The sequence below is a fragment of the Pleurodeles waltl genome, chromosome 12 (assembly GCF_031143425.1).
Source record: "Pleurodeles waltl isolate 20211129_DDA chromosome 12, aPleWal1.hap1.20221129, whole genome shotgun sequence".
NCBI lineage: Eukaryota > Metazoa > Chordata > Amphibia > Caudata > Salamandridae > Pleurodeles > Pleurodeles waltl.
This window is the reverse complement of record NC_090451.1, coordinates 272,472,604-272,496,097: the sequence shown is the minus strand read 5'-3', so window position 1 is coordinate 272,496,097 and position 23,494 is coordinate 272,472,604. Positions and strand designations below refer to the sequence as shown.

General features: G+C 42.2%; 1 protein-coding gene across 1 annotated transcript in view; it reads left to right on the top strand.

Moving 5' to 3' along the window:
* SLC12A3 (solute carrier family 12 member 3) overlaps window positions 1-23,494 on the top strand; it is a 251,049-nt gene that overhangs the window by 112,259 nt on the left and 115,296 nt on the right. The window contains exons 14-17 of the mRNA XM_069215813.1: window positions 259-414; window positions 3,942-4,041; window positions 19,796-19,907; window positions 21,242-21,376. Of these exons, the coding sequence (XP_069071914.1) occupies window positions 259-414; window positions 3,942-4,041; window positions 19,796-19,907; window positions 21,242-21,376 (503 nt within the window). The remainder of the gene's footprint in view (window positions 1-258; window positions 415-3,941; window positions 4,042-19,795; window positions 19,908-21,241; window positions 21,377-23,494) is intronic.

Below are 23,494 nucleotides of genomic sequence, written 5' to 3'. Positions count from 1 at the left end.
CAGCAATAATTCCAAAAAGGAATTTGCCACTATACAAATGGTGGCAAAGATCTGCACAAATTCACTATATATAAGATAAGCACTTACACAAGCACAATTTGTTTTTTTTGTGACTCAACTCTTTTCTAGTAGATGTATACTTTGCTATTCAGTTCCTGTCTACAGAGTGTATGGTTATAGATGTTAGTTTATATGTAATGTGACTTTGCTGCAATGTTCAACTGAGTAACTCTGTTTTATTATTTTGTCACTCTGCAGGGTGGAGACCATCATTTAAATATTACAGCAAATGGGCGTCCTTGTTTGGTGCCGTGATATCTGTGGTTATTATGTTCCTGTTGACCTGGGAGGCAGCTCTGATAGCTATTGGCATTGTTATCTTTTTACTGGCCTATGTTCTTTACAAGAAACCAGGTGGGTGAAAGTTATTGACTCCCCACAATAGACTTCTCGCCCACTTTTCCGAATCTCTTCTGTATCTTACATCATTTGATTAATTGCAATCTATCTATCTATCTATCTATCTATCTATCTATCTATCTATCTATCTATCTATCTATCTATCTATCTATCTATCTATCTATCTTATGCTATCATTTATATAGTGCTTCATATCCCCGGGAAGACTGAAAAACACTGACTAGCTTTAGGTTCCTAGCTACCTTTTGAGAGCGTACGTTTGGAAAGGGTGCTGGTAAATGTTTGATCTGTATAGGAAGTGTTGGGTGACATGAAGGGTGTTTGGTGATATAATCTAAACTGTTGGAGTACCTTTGCTCCCTTTAAGAATGATGAGTTGCAGAGAGTTTGAGAGCAGATGCTGCCATAAAAGCGGTCTCTTGCCAACTCTAGGCTGGACTGTAACATACAGAGCCAACCACTGTTGATGTGCACAAGTAGGTTCACATGTAATCCCTCTATGGCTCTACTCATAAGTGACAAAAATCCCACCTGGGGAACCCATTAAGTCACCAAAAAAAAGTATATGGAGTCTCCTCCAGAAGGACAGCTTCCCTGCCCCTGGAGGCAAGGTAATTCCACCAGAGAACAGTATACAGGGTCCAGACAGGAAGAGCAGAGCAGCAGCCATTACATACCTAGCTACGAGCTGAAGTAAAGGCTTTGTGGGTATCCATTCAGGTGACAGCATGGAGTAAAGCATAAGAATAAGCATGTATTAGACTGTGATATATGGATTGTAAGGTCAACCAGAGGGGGTGCTAGTCCAACTTCTTAGTGTGGGTGTTGTGGGGAAAACTGAAATGGATGGTACATCCCTGATTCTGTGAAAAAAAAACATTTAGGTTAGTGAAAGCAAGAGGAGGAGGAGGGCAGGTGTGTGGGTCAAGGAAGGATGTAAGGGATATAAAACAGGGCAGGAGTTTAGGCCCTAGCCCTCTGCCTTTCCTGGCCATAACAGCCTCAAACAAGGAAGACGCCATAGGGGCACCCTTAACCTCTCCACCCTCTACCTAAACTCCCTAGGTGGATGCTGTGGGAGGAGATGTTAAAACTGATAGAGGATTTGAAGTTGTGGGAGGCAAATGGATGAGAGACTAACTCAAGATGCCACATCCAAAGTGAAAGAGATGAAAAGCTTGGGGATTGAGGAGGGGCAAGGCAGATTGCTGGGTTACAATGCCAGGCTGTGAGGATGTAATTGGACAGAGCAGCACAGAAACTCAGATAACCCTGTCAAAGAAACAACAACACAGCCAGATGCAAACCCTTAAGAAGCAGTTCTAAATGCCCACACATACTTATTATATTTGGATCAATTATGATTCCTATAGGTGTAGTCAGTCTATCTGTCTATCTATCTATCTATCTATCTATCTATCTATCTATCTATCTATCTATCTATCTATCTATCTATCTATCTATCTATCTATCCATCTATCTATCTGACTCTTTGTCCCTTGATGTAAATGTATTGCATGCCATGTTCAGTCTGAAATAGGCAACAATTGAAATAATACAAATTGAAATGTTAACATTGTTCAGTTATTGAAAGATCTTGAGCTACTGTCTATGGCTCTGCCTTCAATTGCTCATCTATTGAACTACTGGGTGTGAACATTCTAAAGGATAGGAATGATGCACCAAAATCAGCTAACTATCCTACTAATAACATTGATACCACTGACAATGTTCTCACAATACCACTGACAGCCACAACAATGACAGTCAAGATTGGACAGATCCTCCTGCTTCTAAGGAAACCTACACTAGTTCTTGATGGCCACACCAACTACAGGCCCATAACTCATCTGCCCATCATCGGAAGATTATTAAAAATGCAGCCTATCTTCAAGTCTGTAGAATCATATTAATGCTAACCATCATCAGCATGACTACCAGTCTGGCTTCAGATCACACTGCAGGAATGGTTACTGGTATTTTACACATGGTAGTCAATGCCCTCTTGACCATAGTTGAAGATGACCCCTGCATCTTGATATTGCTGTGCCTCTTAGCTACCGTAGACACAGTCCACCAACGCACCCTCATATAAGTCCTCTAGTTTTGAATGGGATTCACAGTCAATCTCCTTCACCAATATGCCGATGATGCACAACTCTACTTAAAAGTCTGCTCTGCTTTAGACATCGAACACCTAAAACACTGGTTTCACATCATTAAGACCTAGATATCCAGCACCTACCTGAAGCACAGCCTAACCAGAACAAAAATCCTGTTACTTGCCAAAAACAAAATACAGTACAAACCTGGCTAAATAATATGAACCTTGATGGTTTCAAACCCCAACTTTAACTGAATACCTTACCGGTTGGATTCGCTCAGGGCACCAACGTCACCTTCAAGGAACACATTGTCAAAACAACAAAAATGGTCTGAAACCAGCTCTCTCTTTTAAAGAAAGCCAAACTGTTTCTTCCATTAAGCCACTTCAGAACTGCGGTTCAAGCCCTTGCTCTCTCAACTCAGGATAGTGGCAATGCCCTACTAAATGGCCTCCCAGACTCCACACTAGCACCCCTTAGGGGCACGCTACACCATGCAGCATGTCTATTCCAGAGCCTGAAGAATTATGATCACATCACTCCTACCCTGACAGAACTCCATTAACTCCCCTTGTTATTCTGCACCATCGTCAAAGCCAGCTGCCTCATTTACAGAGGCCTCACAACAGCCACCCCTGCTTATGTTGCAGACAAGCTCAGCATCTCTGGTGGTTTTTGGCACACATACAGCAGGATTACCGTCAGACTGCAGACAATGAACTGTAAAAACAAACAAACAAAAAAACCAAAAAAAACAAGAAAGCATGCATTTTACAGCTATGCACCCAGGACCTAGAACAACAGAATATATCCATCAGGACTGTCCTAACACTGCTCCAATTTAGGAAAGAGTTGAACTCACCTCTTTAAAGAACACTACATTGCAATGCAATATCCATCCACAACCCAGCTTTCCTTCCTAATATTTATGGACTTTAAAGTTGACTTTGGCCATTTCATTGCTCCGCTACCTTTTGGCTAGGTTTGTACTGTAGAAATACTATATACGTACATACATTCTTACAAAGACGTGGTGCATCAGCCTTGTGGGTTTGTAATGTCATAAATGTCAGGTGTTACTTTTACACATTTCAGTGGTACTTATTTAATTAACTGGGAAGCCAAAAGGCTGAGAAGGTCTCCTTTCAGGAGGCCAATGTACAGCACTGGTGTAAGATAGCAGGTGCAGAAATAACAGAAATGATTTCTAGGAAAATTCAGCAATGGGTGTTAATTGAGTTTAAATATTGTGGTCTTAGCTGCCTGACTGAACTGAGGTAAAAGTAGAGTTTTCTTAAAAGTGGGTTTGAAACAAGGCACGCTGGAGAGTGAAGGCCATTTGGCTAGGCAGTGCCGTTTGAAACTGCTCCTTATTACAATGAATGCAGTAGATTAACCTCATGTGTTTCCATTCAGAGGCAAACTGGGGCTCATCCGTGCAGGCAGGTTCCTACAACATGGCACTGAATTATTCTGTTGGACTCAACCAGGTGGATGAGCACATCAAAAACTACAGGTGAGGGCAGTTTGCAATAATCTGCTGCTTTTGGTTTTCACTTTACATTGGTGGAAGATGGCCATTTTGTGCATTGAGCAAGCACTGATGGGTCTTTATAAGTTGACATGCAGTCCTTGTATGAGTGAAGTAGGAGGGAACGGACTGCTACTTGTTGAAGGAGGATCTTATCAGAGAGGTTGAATCAGAAGGTATCAGAACATGCTTATCTGTTAACTCCTGAACAACAGTGCAAACTACTGAGAAGGCTGCTCTACGCTGGTGAGACTAGTAGCTCCCTGTTCCTCCAGGTCTCATTTACCGATCCTGGAAAGGATTGACTCTTGTTTGTATACTCACACTTGAACAATTCATGCCCCATTCAAGTATTTTGATTTTTTTCAACTATTGAGGTGCCAAGGGCACCGTTGTTCTTCAGCAAACCACAAGTCCTGAGCATGGTCCTATTGACATCTGCAACTTGGACTGAAATGTGGACACACAACCCATCTCATTACTAGCTCTCCATGAACAGTGGACTATTTACTGACAGAGTACTTTTCTGCATACTAGCTTCCTGAGTGGGTTACTCCCACATGGACCTTTGGTTTATGACACCCTGATTGGATTATAAGACTGGCGCCTAGTCCATTTTGGGTTGAAGGTTTTAGGTTGTGTACACCTTTATAATTGGATTTGGATATTTTCTCATTCTTTAAAATATATGATTGAATGTATTTCTATACCTGCTTCCTTAATTAGTTGGAGTGACTTATGCATTTAGTGTTGACTACTATAATTTGTTTTGATGTTATGCTTTGAACATCCTAAAACTAACATTAACTTAATAAAAAGTTTTCACTGAATAGGTCCCTTGTCATCACCTGTTTACCGTTATCAGTCATACCTACGCCTACAAGGGGTATACTGGGTTGTCCTTTTGTATTTACTACTGTCTGTTAACTCAGGCATTTATTGTGAGTTCTTGGAGTTATCACTTGCTTCACACATGACTACAGTATAGTTGTCATAGTGTGCTAGTGAGTCACACACCATTGTGTTACTTGGATCATGGAATCTTATCAGACCTTAGTCGCTAAGAAGTCCCCCATAATGCCTGGATAAATAGCCATCTAATATCCATGCAAGAAAATATAAAACATGGATAATTATATATTTAAGAGTCAGTGAGAGGCTTCTGATTTCACAAGGTCAGTTACGTAATTGTCAGATCACTGTGGTGCATGGCTGCTGCTTTGTCATGTTGGAAGGACGACATACAGGGTGCGCTCTCAACTACCCCTTAATCTCTGCCAGGGACTCCTCCACATTAACCTCGTTCCACTCTTTTCCTCTTCAGTTCACTGTGTCCTTCTTCAATCACCTTCCCACTTCTCATCCTCCCTGCTTATTTGTGGGATAGCATGGTACTCTGGCCTTGTCATTTCTGACATCAGATTGGTTGGGTGGTGGTAATGCCATGCTGTAGCATCATACAAAATATCTTGCTACTGACTCAATCATCCCAATTTTTTTTAAAAAAGACAGTAATTCTTCTGGCATAAGCATCCTAATTTGGTCCACTAAAACCAGTACCCAAACATGTGTAACAACACAAACTTTTATTATTGTAACAAACCATTGTCATGCCATATCAAGGCATTCGTTGTGTAATCACAATACAAAGAAGAACAGTTAGAAAAAGTGCACCCCAAGTGAAAAATACACTACATCAAAAAGCAATTAAGGAATTGCTGGTATTTTTCTATTTTCTGGTGTATCTCATAAAGACAGCCTCTTATTGAAATTTAGATACATTTATCAGTACAGTAGTTTTTCTTTAATCAAAATTCAAAACACAGCAAGAGAGGTCTGTCTTATTAGACTAATAACTTTTTCTTACTATTCTGCTTTGCATTGTGATGGACTGACGATATGTAAATCCATATGAGTTCAGGCACTTTGGGCCTCATTCCGACCCTGGCGGTAAAAACCGCCAGGGCCGCGGACCATGGAAAGCACCGCCAACAGGCTGGCGGTGCTTCCTGGGCCATTCTGACCGCGGCTGTAAAGCCGCGGTCAGAAAACCGGGTCCGGCGGTTTCCCGCCGGATTCACCCCGGTTGGCCCAATCCTCCATGGTGGCGCTGCAAGCAGCGCCGCCATGGGGATTCCGACCCCCTTCCCGCCAGCCTGTTTCTGGCGGTTTTCACCGCCAGGAACAGGATGGCTGGAACTGGTGTCCTGGGGCCCCTGGGGGCACCTGCACTGCCCATGCCACTGGCATGGGCAGTGCAGGGGCCCCCTAACAGGGCCCCATTAAGCTTTTCACTGTCTGCATAGCGGACAGTGAAAAGCGCGACGGGTGCTACTGCACCCGTCGCACACCTGCAACACCGCCGGCTTCATTCGGAGCCGGCTTCAGTGTTGCAGGCCCTTTCCCGCTGGGCCGGCGGGCGCTCCCTTGGCGGGCGCCCGCCAGCCCAGCGGGAAAGTCTGAATGGCCCCAGCGGTCTTCTGACCGCGGAGCGGCCAATTGGCGGTTCCCGTTTGGCGGGCGGCAACCGCCGCCCGCCAAACTTAGAATGACCCCCTTAGATTGTACATTGCCTTGGCTAAGCCCAGAGCAATATAGAATGCTATCTCTTGCCCTGCTCACTCATAAAAATGTGTCTTCTAATTAATATAAACCAGGTTACACCATGACTATTCTTAGGATCACAACATCAACTGCCACCTTCACATCTGTCCTCTTTATTGGGAAATGAGGACTTGAGAGGGGCTCTACTTCTGGATCGTCCAAGCTATGACTTGTAGTAATAACTGTTGTTCACACACTGGTTCTTTTCTCCTCACAAGTACATGACACACAAGGTGTCCCCTCCTTCCAAGACCAATTGATATACCTGATAAACCCAAAGTTTAAGAAAGTAGGAACACGGTTACAATAGTTGCATGCCTTTTTATTCATGATTGCAGTGTGTATGCAGTGTATTCACGTCTATCCCACAATAAAGTAGAATTAAAACATTTACCTGATAAACCATAAAGGTATTAGTGCATGATGAGTGAAAACAGTCATGCTTATGAATTATTGCATAATTTGCTTTGATGTGTGTCTTCTTAGGTATTAAGACATTTTAAACATTGGTAAGGTAAGACCCCTACATATTGCTGGTTAGGGCCTGATTTAGATATTGGCGTAGGGGTTACACTGTCACAACATTGAGGGATATCTCATCCATTAAAATCTAAATCCTATAGGACGTAATTAGATTTAGATTTCAGCAGCCAGGATATCCGTCACCCTTGTGACTCAGTAACCCCTTCGCCAGACTCTAAATTGGGCCCTTACTAATTAAAATATGATGTTGTGAGGACCTCTTGGGCCTGTGATGGTGCCCCCTCTTTTAGCCTTGTTTAGCTTCATTTTATATTTCATATTTCATTAGTTTTGGTAAGGCTTCTAGGAATATAGAGAACACACTGCTTGTTTAGTTACCCTTTGCACAACATGTAATATGTACTTTCTGCCAGTGCTACGAATATGGTACACGATATGCTAGTTTGTGTTGCCCACTCAGGAGATAGCTTCCAACACTGAAACACAGCATTACATCAGGACTGTGCTTTCTAGTCAGCATGGTTTTATTATATAAGTGATTCCTTACCCAGGAGGGGTAGAGGACATTCCAGCCACAATTGTTCTGGGATGATTGCTGTTTGACATGCTGTTCAGCTGGCACTAATCTACCAGCCCCAAGAGGATTGCCATCTACTTTGCAGGCCGACTCGTATCTATCTTCAGGTATGGGGCTAATCCCTTAGATCGGGTCAGGCAGAAGGGTACACCCGTTAATGCTCTCAATTATATGCTTAGGGTTAGGTATGAACCTCTATACCATCTAGAATCTCTATACCATCTAGAACCACATGCATCATGGTTGGACTGTTCATTTTCTTTACCATGTTTGTAATGTTGATTACTTTGCTTTGTGCCATCTAATTATTTCAGCTCACCGGCTATATACTATATTGTGATTGTTTCAACAAAATGTGTTGAAAACATCCCACATCTCCTTTGTGTCTCACCTGGGCATGCATGGGCAATACAATGAAAGGGAAAGATCTGTTTCCACCACTTCCCGGGAGTCAGTGTGTCATATTTAGGTTGCCATAATCACCTGCCACCCTGGTTGCTTTAGGGTTCAGGTGAGGCAACAGTTTCTGATGGTGTGAACAGACTTAGGCGGTCATTCCTACTTTGGCGGGCGGCGGTCGCCGCCCGCCTGGCGGGAACCGCCAGAAGACCGTACCGCGGTCAAAAGACCGCGGCGGTCATTCTGTCTTTCCCGCTGGGCTGGCGGGCGACCGCCAAAAGGCCGCCCGCCCGCCCAGTGGGAAAGCACCAGCAACGAGGAAGCCGGCTCCGAATGGAGCCGGCGGAGTTGCTGGTGTGCGACGGGTGCAGTTGCACCCGTCGCGATTTTCAGTGTCTGCCAAGCAGACACTGAAAATCAATGTGGGGCCCTGTTAGGGGGCCCCTGCAGTGCCCATGCCAGTGGCATGGGCACTGCAGGGCCCCCCAGGTGCCCCACGACACCCGTTCCTGCCAGCCCTTCACCGCCAGAACCAGGCTGGCGGGAAGGGGGTCGGAATCCCCATGGCGGCACTGCTTGCAGCGCCTCCGTGGAGGATTCACAGGGGCAGCGGGAAGCCGGCCGGAAACCGCCGGCTTCCCTTTTCTGAATTCAGAATAGCCCCAGAAGCACCGCCAGCCTGTTGGCGGTGCTTCCTCCGTCCCCTACCCTGGCGGTCTCGGACCGCCAGGGTAGGAATGACCCCCTTAGACTCTCGAGTCCTGTTGTCTTAATGCACAGTCCTATTACCATAACAGGAACTATATAACAAGAGATCCCATCAGCTCAATGAAGGCCCAAGATCCTGAGAGGGTTATTTCTGGGGACTGAAACTTGTTTGCACTTACAAGGGATGACTGAAACTTAATTCTCACTGTGCATCCTATTTCTGTTTTCTAATGCTGTCATATGTCCCTTGAATAAAAGTAATTATTTTGGGTACACTTAGAAGTAGTTTTAAAAGTGAAATGGATCCCTTGCTTATCCAGCAACATTTATTCTGAACTCCCTTTCATTGAGAGTAAGCCTGAGGAAATGTCACGTGTGTGCCTTGTGAGTTTACACTGGGCCTGTACCTCCAAACTTCACTTCACTGATGGCTTAAACAGGCTCATTCCATGACACACATAAAGCATCATTTAGATATTTCCATAAAGGTGCGGATTCAGCAGTGGCATAGCATGGGTGCCAGAGGCCCTAATGCAGGCCAGAAGCATGCCCCCATCACCCGATTTGGTAATAATAAAAAAAAGCAACCAGTGAGGCCCTCAGATCCCTGGGCGCCGATGTCACTGGGCCTGCTGCACTACTGATTGCTACACCCCTAAGATCCAAAGACTTTAGAGCTCCTCTTCAGAGCACATTACTGTGGCAGAGTCAGACAAGGCCCCTGCCTCCAAAAGTGGTGCACTGACACGCTGCCTCTGCTGCAGCCCACCCAGTACATGCCTAGAACGGGACTTGCGAGGCTTATAATGCATTTCCATATCTAAAATATGCTATGATATGGACCAGCTGGTTGGAGTTGACCCAAGTGGTTAGTAACGAATTATTACTTAAACTCCGTAAATCAATGATGGAGAAAAATGTTTTCCTCTGGTTCCCTGTGGCAGATCATAATTAACCGACGTACAAAAAAACTCTTACACATGGTATTTGGCATTAATGCTGAACAAACAGTTACCATTGTGTTGTGTTTTTTCTTGTGATTATAAATTGAGGCGGTTCCATTTTAATTACTGTGCTTTGCAGGGATGTGACAGATTCTTGGAGGGACTAGTTTACCAAGGAACGAGTCAGCAGACTGCACAAACGGAAGAGAGCCTTCTGCACATATACTGTTAGGATGTTCGAGGCCTATTGACCTAGGAAACCAGTATATTGTGCCACAAATTAGGGAGTTTGGCAAGTTATCAAATACAGAATTATTTGAAAAGCAATAAAGTATTATTAATATTGCTAAGTGTATACAACGCGTATTTATAAAAGTGTAACTTTTCTGTAACTTAAAAAGACATAAGTACCGTGCAAAGAGGTAACTGCTATTTAACGTACTGTCTAAACTAACTACTAAGTAAAATTGAAGCCATAACAACATACAACACAATAAATGTATGAAGCGCGCGACTGCCTCCAAGGAGGCATCCCGGCACTAGCGTCTCAGAAAGCACAAATCTCAGCAACGCCACTCAGAGGCAAAGACCTAATCAAACAGGTAGGTCTTAACACGTTTCCGAAAAACTGATTCAGAAGAGGCCAGACGAAGGTAGGCAGGTAAAGAACTCTATAAGAAAACTATCACCTGCCTCTCCTTGCACTGTTGACATAAGAAGCAGGTTTAGTCCACTAGACTGGAGCATTCTCTCCTACCAATAGGACAGCAGTTTTTTCCTCAGATATCCAGGTCCTTTCTGAGCGCAAGCTCTGTAAGCAATGGTGAGAGCTTTCAATTTAATATAGAGGCCAACAAGTAGCCAGTGCAGCCTATGCTGTGCGGTCATGATCGAAGTACAAGCTGGAAGCTTCAAAACCAGCTGGGCTGCCGCGTTCGGAATATCTGTAGGCGATGGAGGAGGTAAGCTACCGGCTATTGGCATAATCTAATTTGTATGTTATTGGGGCATAAATAACAGATTTGTGACAATCCTCAGGGACCAAATGCATCATCTTCCTGACCGATTTCAGCTCAGGAAACAGAGGCTGAGACAGCTCTAACCTGGGGTTCAAAGGATAGATTAGAGTCAAATTTGACCTCCTGTCTGTGTACTGCAGGGGGAGGAGGAAGCCCTAAATTGGAAGGCCACCAATTGGAGTCGTCCATATGTTGCTTAGACCTGAAAAAGTCTCAGTTTTATCCGAGTTCAATTTAAGTTAATTTGTACTCATCCAGGCTCCAACATCTCTCAGACAATCCTTGAACACAGACAGTGCCCCTCACTCCTTTCCTGGAAAGAAACCATCAGCTGCGTATCATCTGCCTAAGAGATAACTTTTATACCCCATGCTTTCATGAGGTTGGCCAGCGGGGCGAGGTAGATATTAAAGAGTGTCAGGCTCAGAGCTGAGTCTTGAGGGACTCCACCTCTAGATAAGAGAACTGCTCTCAAACATGCTACCTTTATGGGAACAACAAACAAAGGCCTAAATCAACCAGCAGGATCTTTGGTGAAAAGTGGGTTGAAATTAACCAGTTAATCTAAAAATCAAACGCTGTGTCTAAAATGTTGTCATACATGCAGAAAATGTGTTTTGTGAGAGGAAAAGTTTGATAAATTAAATAAGTGTAATTTATGTAACCATACACATATAAAGAATAAAGAGTGTAGGTCAGTTTAAGTGAGCAGAACTTGCTGTCTCTGAGTGCCTGGAGATTCTGGGATCTCTAGGAACATTTTTCCGCATTTAAATCTCTCTTGGTTTAACAATATTTTTATAATAATCATGACTTAGTTTTTACATAGCGCTTTGTGCTTCACTTACAGCTTTTTCAGGCACTTAAAAACATCAGGTGCTACTATTTACGAATGTAATAGTCCTCAGTTCAGCAAACTCAGAATGATGGAACACAATCAGACTTCTGGGGTTTGGGTCCCAGCTCTGCCTAATTCTGCCACAAGCGTTTACATCACTCAAACTTCCTGCAAGTTCAGTGACTAAGCAGCGTCTTAAGATCCAAACATTTATCCTTACTACCCTGATGGAATCTACATACTCCTTTCTTGAAGTCTTTACATTGAGAAACGTCCACAGATACAAAAATAAAAGTACTTTGTTTTTTAGATAACACACAATTGGTTACGTCGCGACCAAGCAAAACATTCTGAAAACATCTCAACTGGAGCTCAGTGACTGCTCTGCTCTGCTCCCCCACATTCCAAGACACAGATCCCAAGGCATAGGAGAAACACTGTGAGGCACCAATAGCATAGGCGTTCCATACCAGTGGAAAATACATTTTCACATTATTCTGACATAGAGGAAATTAAGACACAATGGGGGTCATTCTGACCCCTGCAGGCGGCGGGAGCCGCCCGCCTGGAGGGAACCGCCGAATGACCGCACCGCGGTCAAAAGACCGCGGCGCCCATTCTGACTTTCCCGCTGGCCCGGTGGGCGACCGCCAGAAGGCCGCCCGCCGGCCCAGCGGGAAACCCCCCTCAACAATGAAGCCGGCTCCGAATGGAGTGGGAAGGGGGTCGGAATCCCCATGGCGGCACTGCAAGCAGCGCCGCCATGGAGGATTCCCTGGGCCAGGGGTAAACCGGCGGGAAACCGCCGGTTGAACTTTTCTGAACGCGGCTTTACCGCCACTGTCAGAATGGCCCAGGAAGCACCGCCAGCCTGTTGGCGGTGCTTCCGCGGTCCCCGGCCCTGGCGGTCATGGACCGCCAGGGTCGGAATGACCCCCAATATATCTGTCTTTTACAACAAATATACAGTTTTCTGACACACAATGCAAACAATCGCAGCTGAAGAACTCAAGTAATCAAATCAAACTAGCCAACATAGAAACGTCAATCCGCACCCTGAGAGGGAGCACACAGATGCTCTCAAAAACACCACATTCATCAACCCTAACACGGAATCGCCTCGGGGTGACTGGCCTACTTCTGCTGAACCTGCAGATTCTTCCAACACAAGGGCTTATTGACCTCCTATGCACCAACATATGCAACCAAACAAAGTGTTCCAGGATCTCCTACTTTGAGACAGACCCTTGCTCTGTAACCATAATAATACTACTTACAACTCAAAAGAACAATCTGGAAACATAGAGTGAACTATTGGAAGGCTGCCATTTGACCAGGAAATAAGAGGACAAAGAGGCACAACATCAAACTCACGCACCACTTGTAACATAACCTCTGAAGAACACCAGCACGGACTGCAGTCTTATGTCTGTGTGATCTCTGGAGGTTTTAGTTTTGTTTTTTTTGTTTAGTTCATTGCTTGATATTGTGCCAACAATGTAACACAAACATACAACACATAAATAACATCATAAAACTTTAAGAACTATTACATTCTCTAAACACTTAATTCATCATTGTTATACTCTGCTATCAATTTAGCCAAATGGACAGACATTTATTGGAGACAAATACATATTCGAGAGCATAATACAATTTAAAATACAACACATCTAAGTACTAAAACTATTTTGGTCTTGAATGTTAGTCTTGAATGTTAGTCCAATGTTATTCCAATGTTAGTCTAATGTAGCCCAAATTAGGCCAATAAATAGGAAGGTCCCTCATATGATTAAATGCCTACTGACTGCTTACAATCCGAGTAGGACCTTAAGATCCTCTGACACGGGTCTTCTAACAGTTCCACACATTCAGAAGGCCAAATGGGGTGGGAGATCTTTCTCCTGTCTCTCCCCTAAATTGTGGAATACATTACCAGTCAGTCGAGAACTGAATTGGATTAGGCCAACTTCAGGAAATATCTTAAAACCTAGCTATATCCTAATTAACTATAGCTTAACTACAGATCGGTAGGTGCTTGTTTCTGACTCACAGCGCTGAGAAGCCTTAGGGTAGCTATGCACTTTATAAGTCAAGATAAGATAAGACAAGATTAGGTCAATTACCATCTCCACCTCTGGTAGCCATGATCACTTTATGTGATTCCTCAAAATATACTGAACTTGGCTTGGTGCTTATCATATTCTAATAACATGAATTCTTAAAAACTACAGGGTCTATAAAGCGAGATTAGGATCAGAATCAACAGAAAAGAGAAAAGTGCAAAGTGTCCACATTTCTGCTGGCTGTTCTTTAAAATCTCCATAATTCCTAAACCTCAGCCATCAGGTATATCAGTTTATCTGCTAAGATTATAGAAATAAAGTACAGCAATTCTAAAACAAAGGTGACACCTTAATAAAATACTATAAACTGCCATGTACCATGTTATATGTAAAAACATTATATTAGAATGCCACATACTCCTAAGCCATAAAACATACATTCTAAGAATTGTCTATACTTCCTTTTTCTCATGTTCAACAAGTTAGATAATAATCAAGGGTAAAGAGCAATGTCCCTGGAGTTGCAATAGTGAGTGTTCTTTCTTGTGTGTTTTATTTGTGAAGGATGAGAAATCAGTAAAGGATTGTGGCCTTAGGTGATTGACAGCTACAGCTCCTGGTGTGGTGAATGTATCTAAATACTGTAAGAAATGAGCAAAGATCTTTTTGTGTTTGTCTTCATCCATTCTCATCCCAACTTGTTGTACCTCGGAGTTTGTTTTTCTTACTATTGTGACACAAATGCCCTCAATATCGACCACAGCTGCAGCTCATTTCTTCTAGTTTCACTGTATTCCGGTTCTTTTTACAACACACTGCTCTCCTAGACATTTAGAAATCCTTCCATAGAGCAGAAGGAAGTCTGAAGATTTGGACTGTTGAATGTTACTCAGGTTTCAAAAGGATATTTCCCACTTCTTCCAATATTATTTTATAATTAGAGGAGGAATAAGGTAGTGGTGTGAGGAGGGACTTCCTGCCTTTATTAGGGTAGAAAAAGATTATTTGACAGGTGGTCTTGATCACTCGCTGGAAAATATGGCACAATCGGGGCAAGGAAGGAATGCAAGTACTTTTCTGTTCAGCTCTTTTGCGCCTTCATATTAACAATACCATTCTTCTTACTACATTATGCTGACTGTATTTTTTTAGGTGACAGAGGGTCATTTTAGAGCAAATTGAGGACACAAGCTTGTGAAAAACAATCCCAAAGACCAGGTCAACTGAGTAAATTGATCTCAATACTTAATTGGTGTCATAATAAAATACTTGCTAACATAGTTAACCTGGTCTGACTTAGCCATCTACATTGGATTGCAAGGAAAGACCAGGCCTGAGGCTGTGTAAGTCAATAATATATTTCAGGGTGCACCAAGACTGCATCTTCCCCCTAGATAAAGTTATCTTGTATATACACCAGACACAAAAAGGTGAGAAACCTTGAGTTGCAGCCATATGGAAATGAGAACCAGTGTTCATCCAGAATCACAGAACACTTGGAGAGAAAAAAATACCAATCCAAAGTGGGCAGTTTCCTCTGCAAAGCTCAAAAACTTTCCTGCTGTTGTGCTGCAAATGTGATTGACTGTAAGGAAAATACACGAAACAGTCTTGCTAGTGGGAACCACAGACAAGAAGTCACTGGTGTCCAAAGGATCCCAAAGGCCATGTGCAGGAACACCCCAAATGCAAACAATAAGTGTCTGTGCTCTGTGTAAGTGCAAAGCTCTCTAACATCCTATGTATTTTTTCTAAATTTAGGGTGCATTCATACACATTTACTCACATCATTCTTGGATTATTAATGCTGCTCGTTTTTGTCTTAAATATTTGGCTTTCCATCTTTAGAAATCAAATGAGTCCTCAACAGGGAAATTGGAAAATACACACACAGACCCAGAGTGAGCATATGTATTCACTCATAGAGTCTCACCGACTTCAACATCAACAGTAGACAAGGATCATATAAATTCATTGCTATAACAAATTTCTTAAGGAACAAATGATTCAGTTATTAGGTTCTACACATTTCATAAATGAATAATCATTTCTCCTAGTCTATTGATAATGACAATTGTTGCATACACTCCTAAAGACAGTAGTTTAATAGTTTAAACAGTTCATCATCAATACTCATACAGTGTAGGTTAAACCATCCAAACAACCTTTTGCATTAAAACCATGGCAGTAAAAAACCTTCACCAGTCCCATAGCATATGGTTTTACCAGTCCCATAAGATATGGTTTTACCAGTCTCAGAGGACATGGTTTCCCTTGTCCCTCAATTTGTGTGCAAATACGTCAGGAGCCAGAAGAACTGTTGCAGTTATGTCTGACTCATGGAAACTTGTATAGAATCATCTTAAACCACACAAGACTTTTACGTTTTTTATTCCAGATTTTGGCCCATATACTTTTTTTGCACCGCATTTGCGTCATTTTTTGACACAAAAGCGGCTCAAACTTACAAAATATAATTGTTTTGTAAGTTTGCGCCGCTTTTGTGTCAAAAAATGATGCAAATGCGGCACAAAAAGTATAAATATGGGCATTAGTCACAGTTTCACGTTATAAGACACTGGTTATGTTTTTTGTTGCCATGGGTTTAATTCAGAAATTCATTTCTATTGCTTAAGCTACTTGTTATGCCTATTGATTGTTTACAATGTGTTTTCTGTCTTTATGAGTGTATGCACAACTGTAATTATCAGCAGACTATGTGAAATAATTAATGAAAGTTATGGAACTTAACTGACTGAGTCATTTATACCTTCAAACATTTGTTATAGCAACAGCACTATGGTGGTAGTTTGATGTAACACATTATGATGCGGCCCGGCCACCACTGCTTAAACAAGGGACCATCCCATGATTGTGCTGAGATTTGTTTCAGAACTGGCTCAAGTTAAGAAAATGCATTAACTTTTAAATCACATCTATTTCATTTAAAGAAACATTACACATATGAGTCATTGTATTCAACGAAATTCAAACTGATTATTAAATTGTGTAAATGTAAACCTGTGAGATTATTCGATAATACTCTGTATCATGTTGCTGCTTTTAGATTCTCCTAATAAATTCCTTTTAAATCCATAAAGATTCCTAAAACTAGTATGTCTTTCTGGTTTCTGATGAATAATTTAGAGGTCATCATGCAGTTTAAAGGGCACTTCTATGAAAGCTAGCTGAAAAAGGTGAAGCTTAAAACATGTTCAAGTAGCAAGTAAATACATGCAGTAAGATAATACAAAAACCGTCAGAAGAAGGTAGAAAAGGAGCTAAGGAACAAGTGATGATAACCATATGTAGCGAAATGGAGGTGAAAATAGAGGTACGAAGTACGTTCTTGCGGAGGGACAGGGCAGAGTGGACTGGATGAAGTGTAGTAAGTTGATCCGGAATTGGGAGTAAGTAAGACATTTGATATGAATATGGCATTCATCGTCTGGGGTTGTGTCTAAATGTATTTATTGAATTACAGATGTGACAATAACAATAAAAGGTCAACACACTACACAGGCAGAATTACACCTCAATGGAAACATTAGAAAGATTCAGCACAACAGCCATCAGATGTAGGCATAGCTAGATGTTAAGAGGTTGTGTACATTAGTTATGTATGATGAAATATGAGTTAACATGAACATATCCGTCCCTCAAGTCCATCAGACTATCTCTTAATACATTATGAAGGCCACACCCAAAGCTATTGGTATATACAGCATCATCCCAAGTCTCTTCTGCTACAATACTATTTATATGAAAAGGATTCTGTTCAGCACAAATATTATTTGGCCTGGCATCACACGAACTAGGTTTAGAGAGTGTGTTCTCAGTACTCTTACAGAAGGCAATGGGGATCATGTATACACTGGCAGGAGGGCTGAAACACCTCGGGCTCTCAGAGGGGGCCTGCCTGCCATAGATAGACTTCCCTACAGCCCTGTAGGAGTTATTCACTGAAAGTGCATCTTTTGCCATGGTGTCAGTGTTTTCATAAAATTGTGAAACACCAGATATTCCACTATGCAACAGGAACATGACAGGCTGGTCAGCATTTTTTTACATTTGCCATGATCATATCCACAAAGCCAGGATTTCTTTTTGAAAATCTTAAATCAGTATCTCTGGCATGGTGGGAGTTACTCCCATGGCTTGAGGAGTACTGATTGTTTCTTGCTACTTAGAAAATAAAAAACACAGTCATTATGGAAGCTCCTCCCAACACAGAGCTGGCCTTTTTCTGAACTCTAAATGAGGCTTATTTTTTCTTTACCTGGCTTTCTGTGTTGGAGCTGAGCCCACCACTGTAAGACTTCTTCTTTCTAACATGAGAACTAGATGTGCAAATCTTTCTCATTTTAAGGATTTGCCTTGATCACTGTGAGTAATGTCCATTTTGCACACAGCCTACCTGTCCTTCAGACCCTTATGGGATAAGATATAGTTGACAGATACAAGTGGTAGCTTAAAAGTTTGAAAATAATAGAGCTATAGTTAAGAAAAACTCATCCTTTGGGTCAGTAGATTCCATACAAACTTCTCATTCCCCATATATTTATTTTTCAATTGACCAGTTATGTTGTTGCCGGAATAACTGATTCAAGTGCTGCCGGTGTAGTAGTTTGATATATAATACAATGAAGCCTGCAATCCCTGTATGAAAAACTTTCATCAATGTTCTTATTTCAGTCCAGTCACAATGTAAGCTACATAATGAGAAAATAACATAGCTGCCTAACTGTAACAATTTATTACTGCTCAGCTGTGATGTCACAATGCCTTTTTCGAGAGCCAGCAGACAATGTAAAATACATGACAGGGAGGAAATTACAAGTGGCTCGGGCCTATAACTTGGGTTCAGGGCCTTTAACAACCAGTATAGCCCTAGGCGGCAAGTTGTAGGCTATATTAAAACATTGAAAATGAGAACTATCTTCTCTGAACTGTTTCCCTAAAATGAACAGTCATTAGCAAAAATGCGGTATTCGTGGCACTATATTTATGCTTTGCATGGCTCCTGTTTACTACAAGAAAGCAAGGATTCCTATGCGTATTACAACATATAATTATAATTATTTTTAAAATTGAGCTATATTAAATTGTATATGTTTTTACGACAAACCAGCTCTATTTTTGTGTGTTTAATTTATCCCCACATATTTCATACTTATTCTGCATATTTTCAGCCATACTTGCTCATATTAAGGAGCAAGAGACAAAAGATTTAAGCTTTTGGAGGAAGATTATTGATGTAAACATGTATTATATGTAGGGGTGGGTGGTGAACTCGGCTCCGCTCACTGAGTTTGTGGAGTTTTTCCCACTCCGCTCTCCACTTAAAGCACGGTGCTCCAAAAAACTCAGCGGTGCGGAGCAGAGTGTTTTCCTCATTCACACTCTCCAACATTAAGTTGGTGTGCGCGAGCGCAGAAAATAACCACCTACCAGAGAGATTTTTCAATGCGGGCGGTGTGGATGGTCGCTACCGCCCACGTTGAGAAATCTTACTTCGCGTTGAGGAAGTTGCAGCTCGAGTAGAAAATGTACTCAAGAGGCAGAAAAGAAGCAGCGCCCTCTTGCGCTGCATATGGTGGCATTTGTGTAAATTTTTCAGCACAGGACAAACACACAGCGCTAAAGGTCAGCGTGACCTAACGCACTCTGCCGCTTGCAGAACTCTCCGTAGCGCAATGGAGTTTTTTGGGTCTCTACTCAGAACTCCGCAAACTCTGCCCAGGCCTAATTATATGAAATATAAATCATACTGCTGAATGTTGAATGGATATTGCAAGTCATCTTAAAATTCTCTGAGCTTGTAAAGAAACTCCTCTGTGACTTGCAGTGTCCTTATAATGTACAGTATCAATTCATAGATGCAAAATGACATGTTCAACGCAATTATGAACACGAGTGAACATTTAAAGTACAATTATGAAGAGCATAATGAAGGAAAGTGAGCAATCTATTTCTTTTACCAGCCTTCGCTGCAGTGTATAGCCTTGGTTTAACTAGCAGTTGCTTCGAGAAGGTGTACCTTCAAAGATCATAATCTCTCTGTTTACGGTTTTAATTAATAAACATTTTATTTTTAATAGGCCCCAGTGCCTGGTCTTGACTGGCCCACCCAACTTCCGCCCAGCTCTTGTGGATTTTGTGGGTACCTTCACCAAAAAGTTGAGTCTAATGATCTGCGGAAATGTCTTAATAGTGAGTGTGTTTCTTTTTGCTAGTTTGTATAATGTATCATAAGAATGTTGTTAATTACAACCCTTAAATGCATGATATGTACTCTCATATGCAATGATGCAGTTTTAGACATACATTTGTAGGTTTTTCCTTCAAATGAGCCATCAGGGAGGAGGATGGAAGCTAGCGGCCAGTACAGCTGACATTTATGGTGGGCACATTACTAAAATAAACAATTATGCAATATCTTAAAGACACGGAGGCAAAAATCCAAAGAGGTTTGGCTTTCTGAGGACATATTGCAACCAGGAAAGTAGACAGGATTTCTATGTAGCCAGGTGTCCAGCAAAACAGATCAAGAAACCATGGAGGCTGAACCTTTCAGCTTTAGTACAGTGTTCAAAGCCACATGGTTGAAGACACATGATCAAAGAAAGGCTTCCTGACTTTGGGACTTCTGGGTGTCAGTGGAGTGAAGGGCTAGCCAAGTAGAGGCAACAGAAGGTTGGGATGACTAGGATTCAGACTGTAGGAAAAAGATGGCCAAAAAAGGGTTGAAATGATCAGTCTTCGAGTGGTCTTTAGTGCCTTCTCTCGCAATGTTTCGGAAGCACTGGAAAACAAGTGGGTTTTTTGGGGAAATCACACTAACATTTGAGATAGCACTAGTGACCTCTCGAGAACTGAAGTTATAGTGAAAAAATATGCTATCTGGAAGATAGCTTTCAAAGGCACCTGGAAGTGCATTATTGTGCCTCTTTCTTTTTTAAAACCCTTTTTATTGGTTTTAGGAATAAAACAGTGTACAGCAAATCACAAGGTAGCAATTTGTCCCAAAACAATGCCTTTCAAAAACATTTCCAAGAGACATCCATATTGACCGGTTGAGAGAACCAAACAAGGGACCTATCAATGTGTACATTCTCACCATTGATTCCAAAGCTTGTAGAATTCCTGGGTGCGTCACACTGATGTGTAGACGTGTTTCTCCACTTTGGTGCAGTAGTCTATTCCTTCTGTCCATTCTTTGAGGGAGTGACATGTCTCTTGCAATGATGCATGTACAGCATGCAAGTTCCCGATTTGATTACTGGAAGGCCAATAAAATGGGTATTACTGTGTTGGGCAGTATTAATACAGTTCTTTAGAGTGATTGATAACGGAAAGTTCACAGCAAAAAGTGAAAATTACCAAATGGGTCTGCTCTTCATGCTACTTTTAATAATGTTGTTCCTTGTCTGCACAGCACACCCAATATAACAAGACTGAAAGGCATAATAATGAGGGGAAGAAGAGGGATCTTGGCTTTTTCTAAATTCCTACTCCTTGTTTCTTATCTCCTGGGGCAACACTAGGGCCCACGGAAGCAGAAAATACAAGAACTCACCAGCAGTGGACACATCAAGTGGCTGAATAAGAGGAAGATCAGATCTTTTTACTGTGGTCTGATAGCTGATGACTTGCGAAGTGGTGCCCAGATGCTAATGCAGGTAAAAGTATTTTTTATGATATACAGTGATTTACAGAATAAAGAGTGTTGGCACAAACTTCCTCCAAGGACATACGGATAGATTATATGCTGCTAACAACAGCTCCATGTTAGAATAATACGTGTTGGACTAATAGGCTCACTGACCCAAGACCTGTACTGGTGTCATCTCATTGTAACATCAGGCTGTCTTGCAATGCAGGAGGTTCCTCAGGGAGAAGGCGCCTTACCTGAGCTCAGCGCACCTGGGCTAGTCAAGCGCTAACCTGCTTGGTTAGACATACCACATGCTACGGCTTTGCTCAGCAGAAGTGGAAGTGGACGGATGAGTAATTGCCTGATCTTGCTTCAAGGGGGGGGCAGATGTTGCTGCACCCTGGTTTGGCGAGAGAAATGTCAGTTAGATAAGACATTTAAATATAATGAAGATGCACTGTACACTACATTATCAAGATGGCTTTGGGTATATGATTCTTCATGTCATGTTTGCTCCAAAGTTCAGTCCTTTCTAGGCTACCAGATATCAAGAGACTCTTTTCCTGCCCTTTTACAACAGTAACTCTCTGTTCGCATGAGGTGTGGGTGCACTTGGGGCACACAGTGAGATTGACAAGTGATCTTAAGGGTTTCAGACCTACACACAGAGGTCTCCTAAAGATGATGCTCTAGGGTCTTGAGTAGTGTTCAGCAGCCAAGACTCCCGTTTTACTGAATAACTCAAACATCCACAGCTTGGACATCTACACTTGGGAACTTCAAAATTGTGATAATTTTCAGAGTAGTATGTTGTGCTATACAAATTTAATGTAGCGCATTGTTGACTATTGTCCCTGTCTCATCCTGCTTCCCAGTGTCTTCTAAGGTTGAACTACAGCCCATGTCTGCATGTCCGTATCCTTAGATTGATAGTGCTAGAGGACCTTTGGAGTGGCTTGTTTCTCTTCCTTTGGGAAGTGTTTCTGTGTTACAGTTGTCGCTGTCTTCTCTGGGGGGCATCCACTGTTGGTCTTATACTTTGTGTGAATCCATTAACCCTCACAGTTGTCTGCATGTTGTAAATGAGCTTTATGGAGATTTCCTTGTCCCTTTCCAATAGCTTAAACACATTTACAATTTGATGCATAAATGCCTGTAGTATTGGATCTAGGGATGGATTTTGGTGTGTGTGTGTGTGAGAGTGTCATTCCGTTTCTTGAAGGTAATTTGTAACCCCAGTAGTGCTCAATTTGAGTCAATGGTTACAGCTTAGGTCTGGCTGCATTTGTTTTGAAGACCAGAGCTTAGTTCTAATCATCAGACTGACTCAGAAAAAGTGAGAAAAAAGACCGAAATGGCGAGAGAAAGAGAAAACCTGGAAAACAGTGACAAAGGGAGAAAGCATGGTTCAAAAGAACCTGCAGGCTTGGGATAAAGAGACCGGGAGTGGATGGCGGCGGGTGAAAGAGACTTGAGGTGGAGTCAAGAATAGATAGCCTTAGTGTTCATCCGCCTCAGTAGTGCTGGCGGTTAGCTCATGAGAAAACCTTTGGGCCCCAGCACCTATTATTTTAGAAATTAACCATTGAACCCAAGTGTGTTCAACATTGGTATACAAGTGCTGAATCAATCCCAGTGTTTGAGGATTCTCACATTGGATATTTGTAAGGGTTTGTGTAACGTTTCTTTTTCCTTTTTGATTTTATTTTTTCTGGAGAAACAATCACATGCTAACCTTATATTTCTTTACTTTAAGTAAACCTTTCCCTCTAACTCTAACCTTTAGTTTCCCCTAGCCCATTGTGCACACCCATGGGTAAAAATGGATGCCTACGTTCTTTAGTGAAAAAAAACCCAGATAAGGCACCAGCAAGAGGAAAACTGGTAGAGTGGTTTAAACCGATCTTGACTGATGTTCTGCAGATGCCTGCAGTGGCACTGCTTTGAAAGTGAGGAAGGCAAAGCACTGTCAGAGCAGGCATAGATAGTTGTAGCCTTATCCACGCCTTTCACTCTCCTTCCTTTTGCAAAGGAGGCGGTGCCCCAGCTGGCGAGGCTTAATGGGCGGGGTTGAGGGTCCTTCACATTGTCCATGGAGCAATAAGGAGTGGTGACTGCATTCTGCAGAGATGGACCCAACACT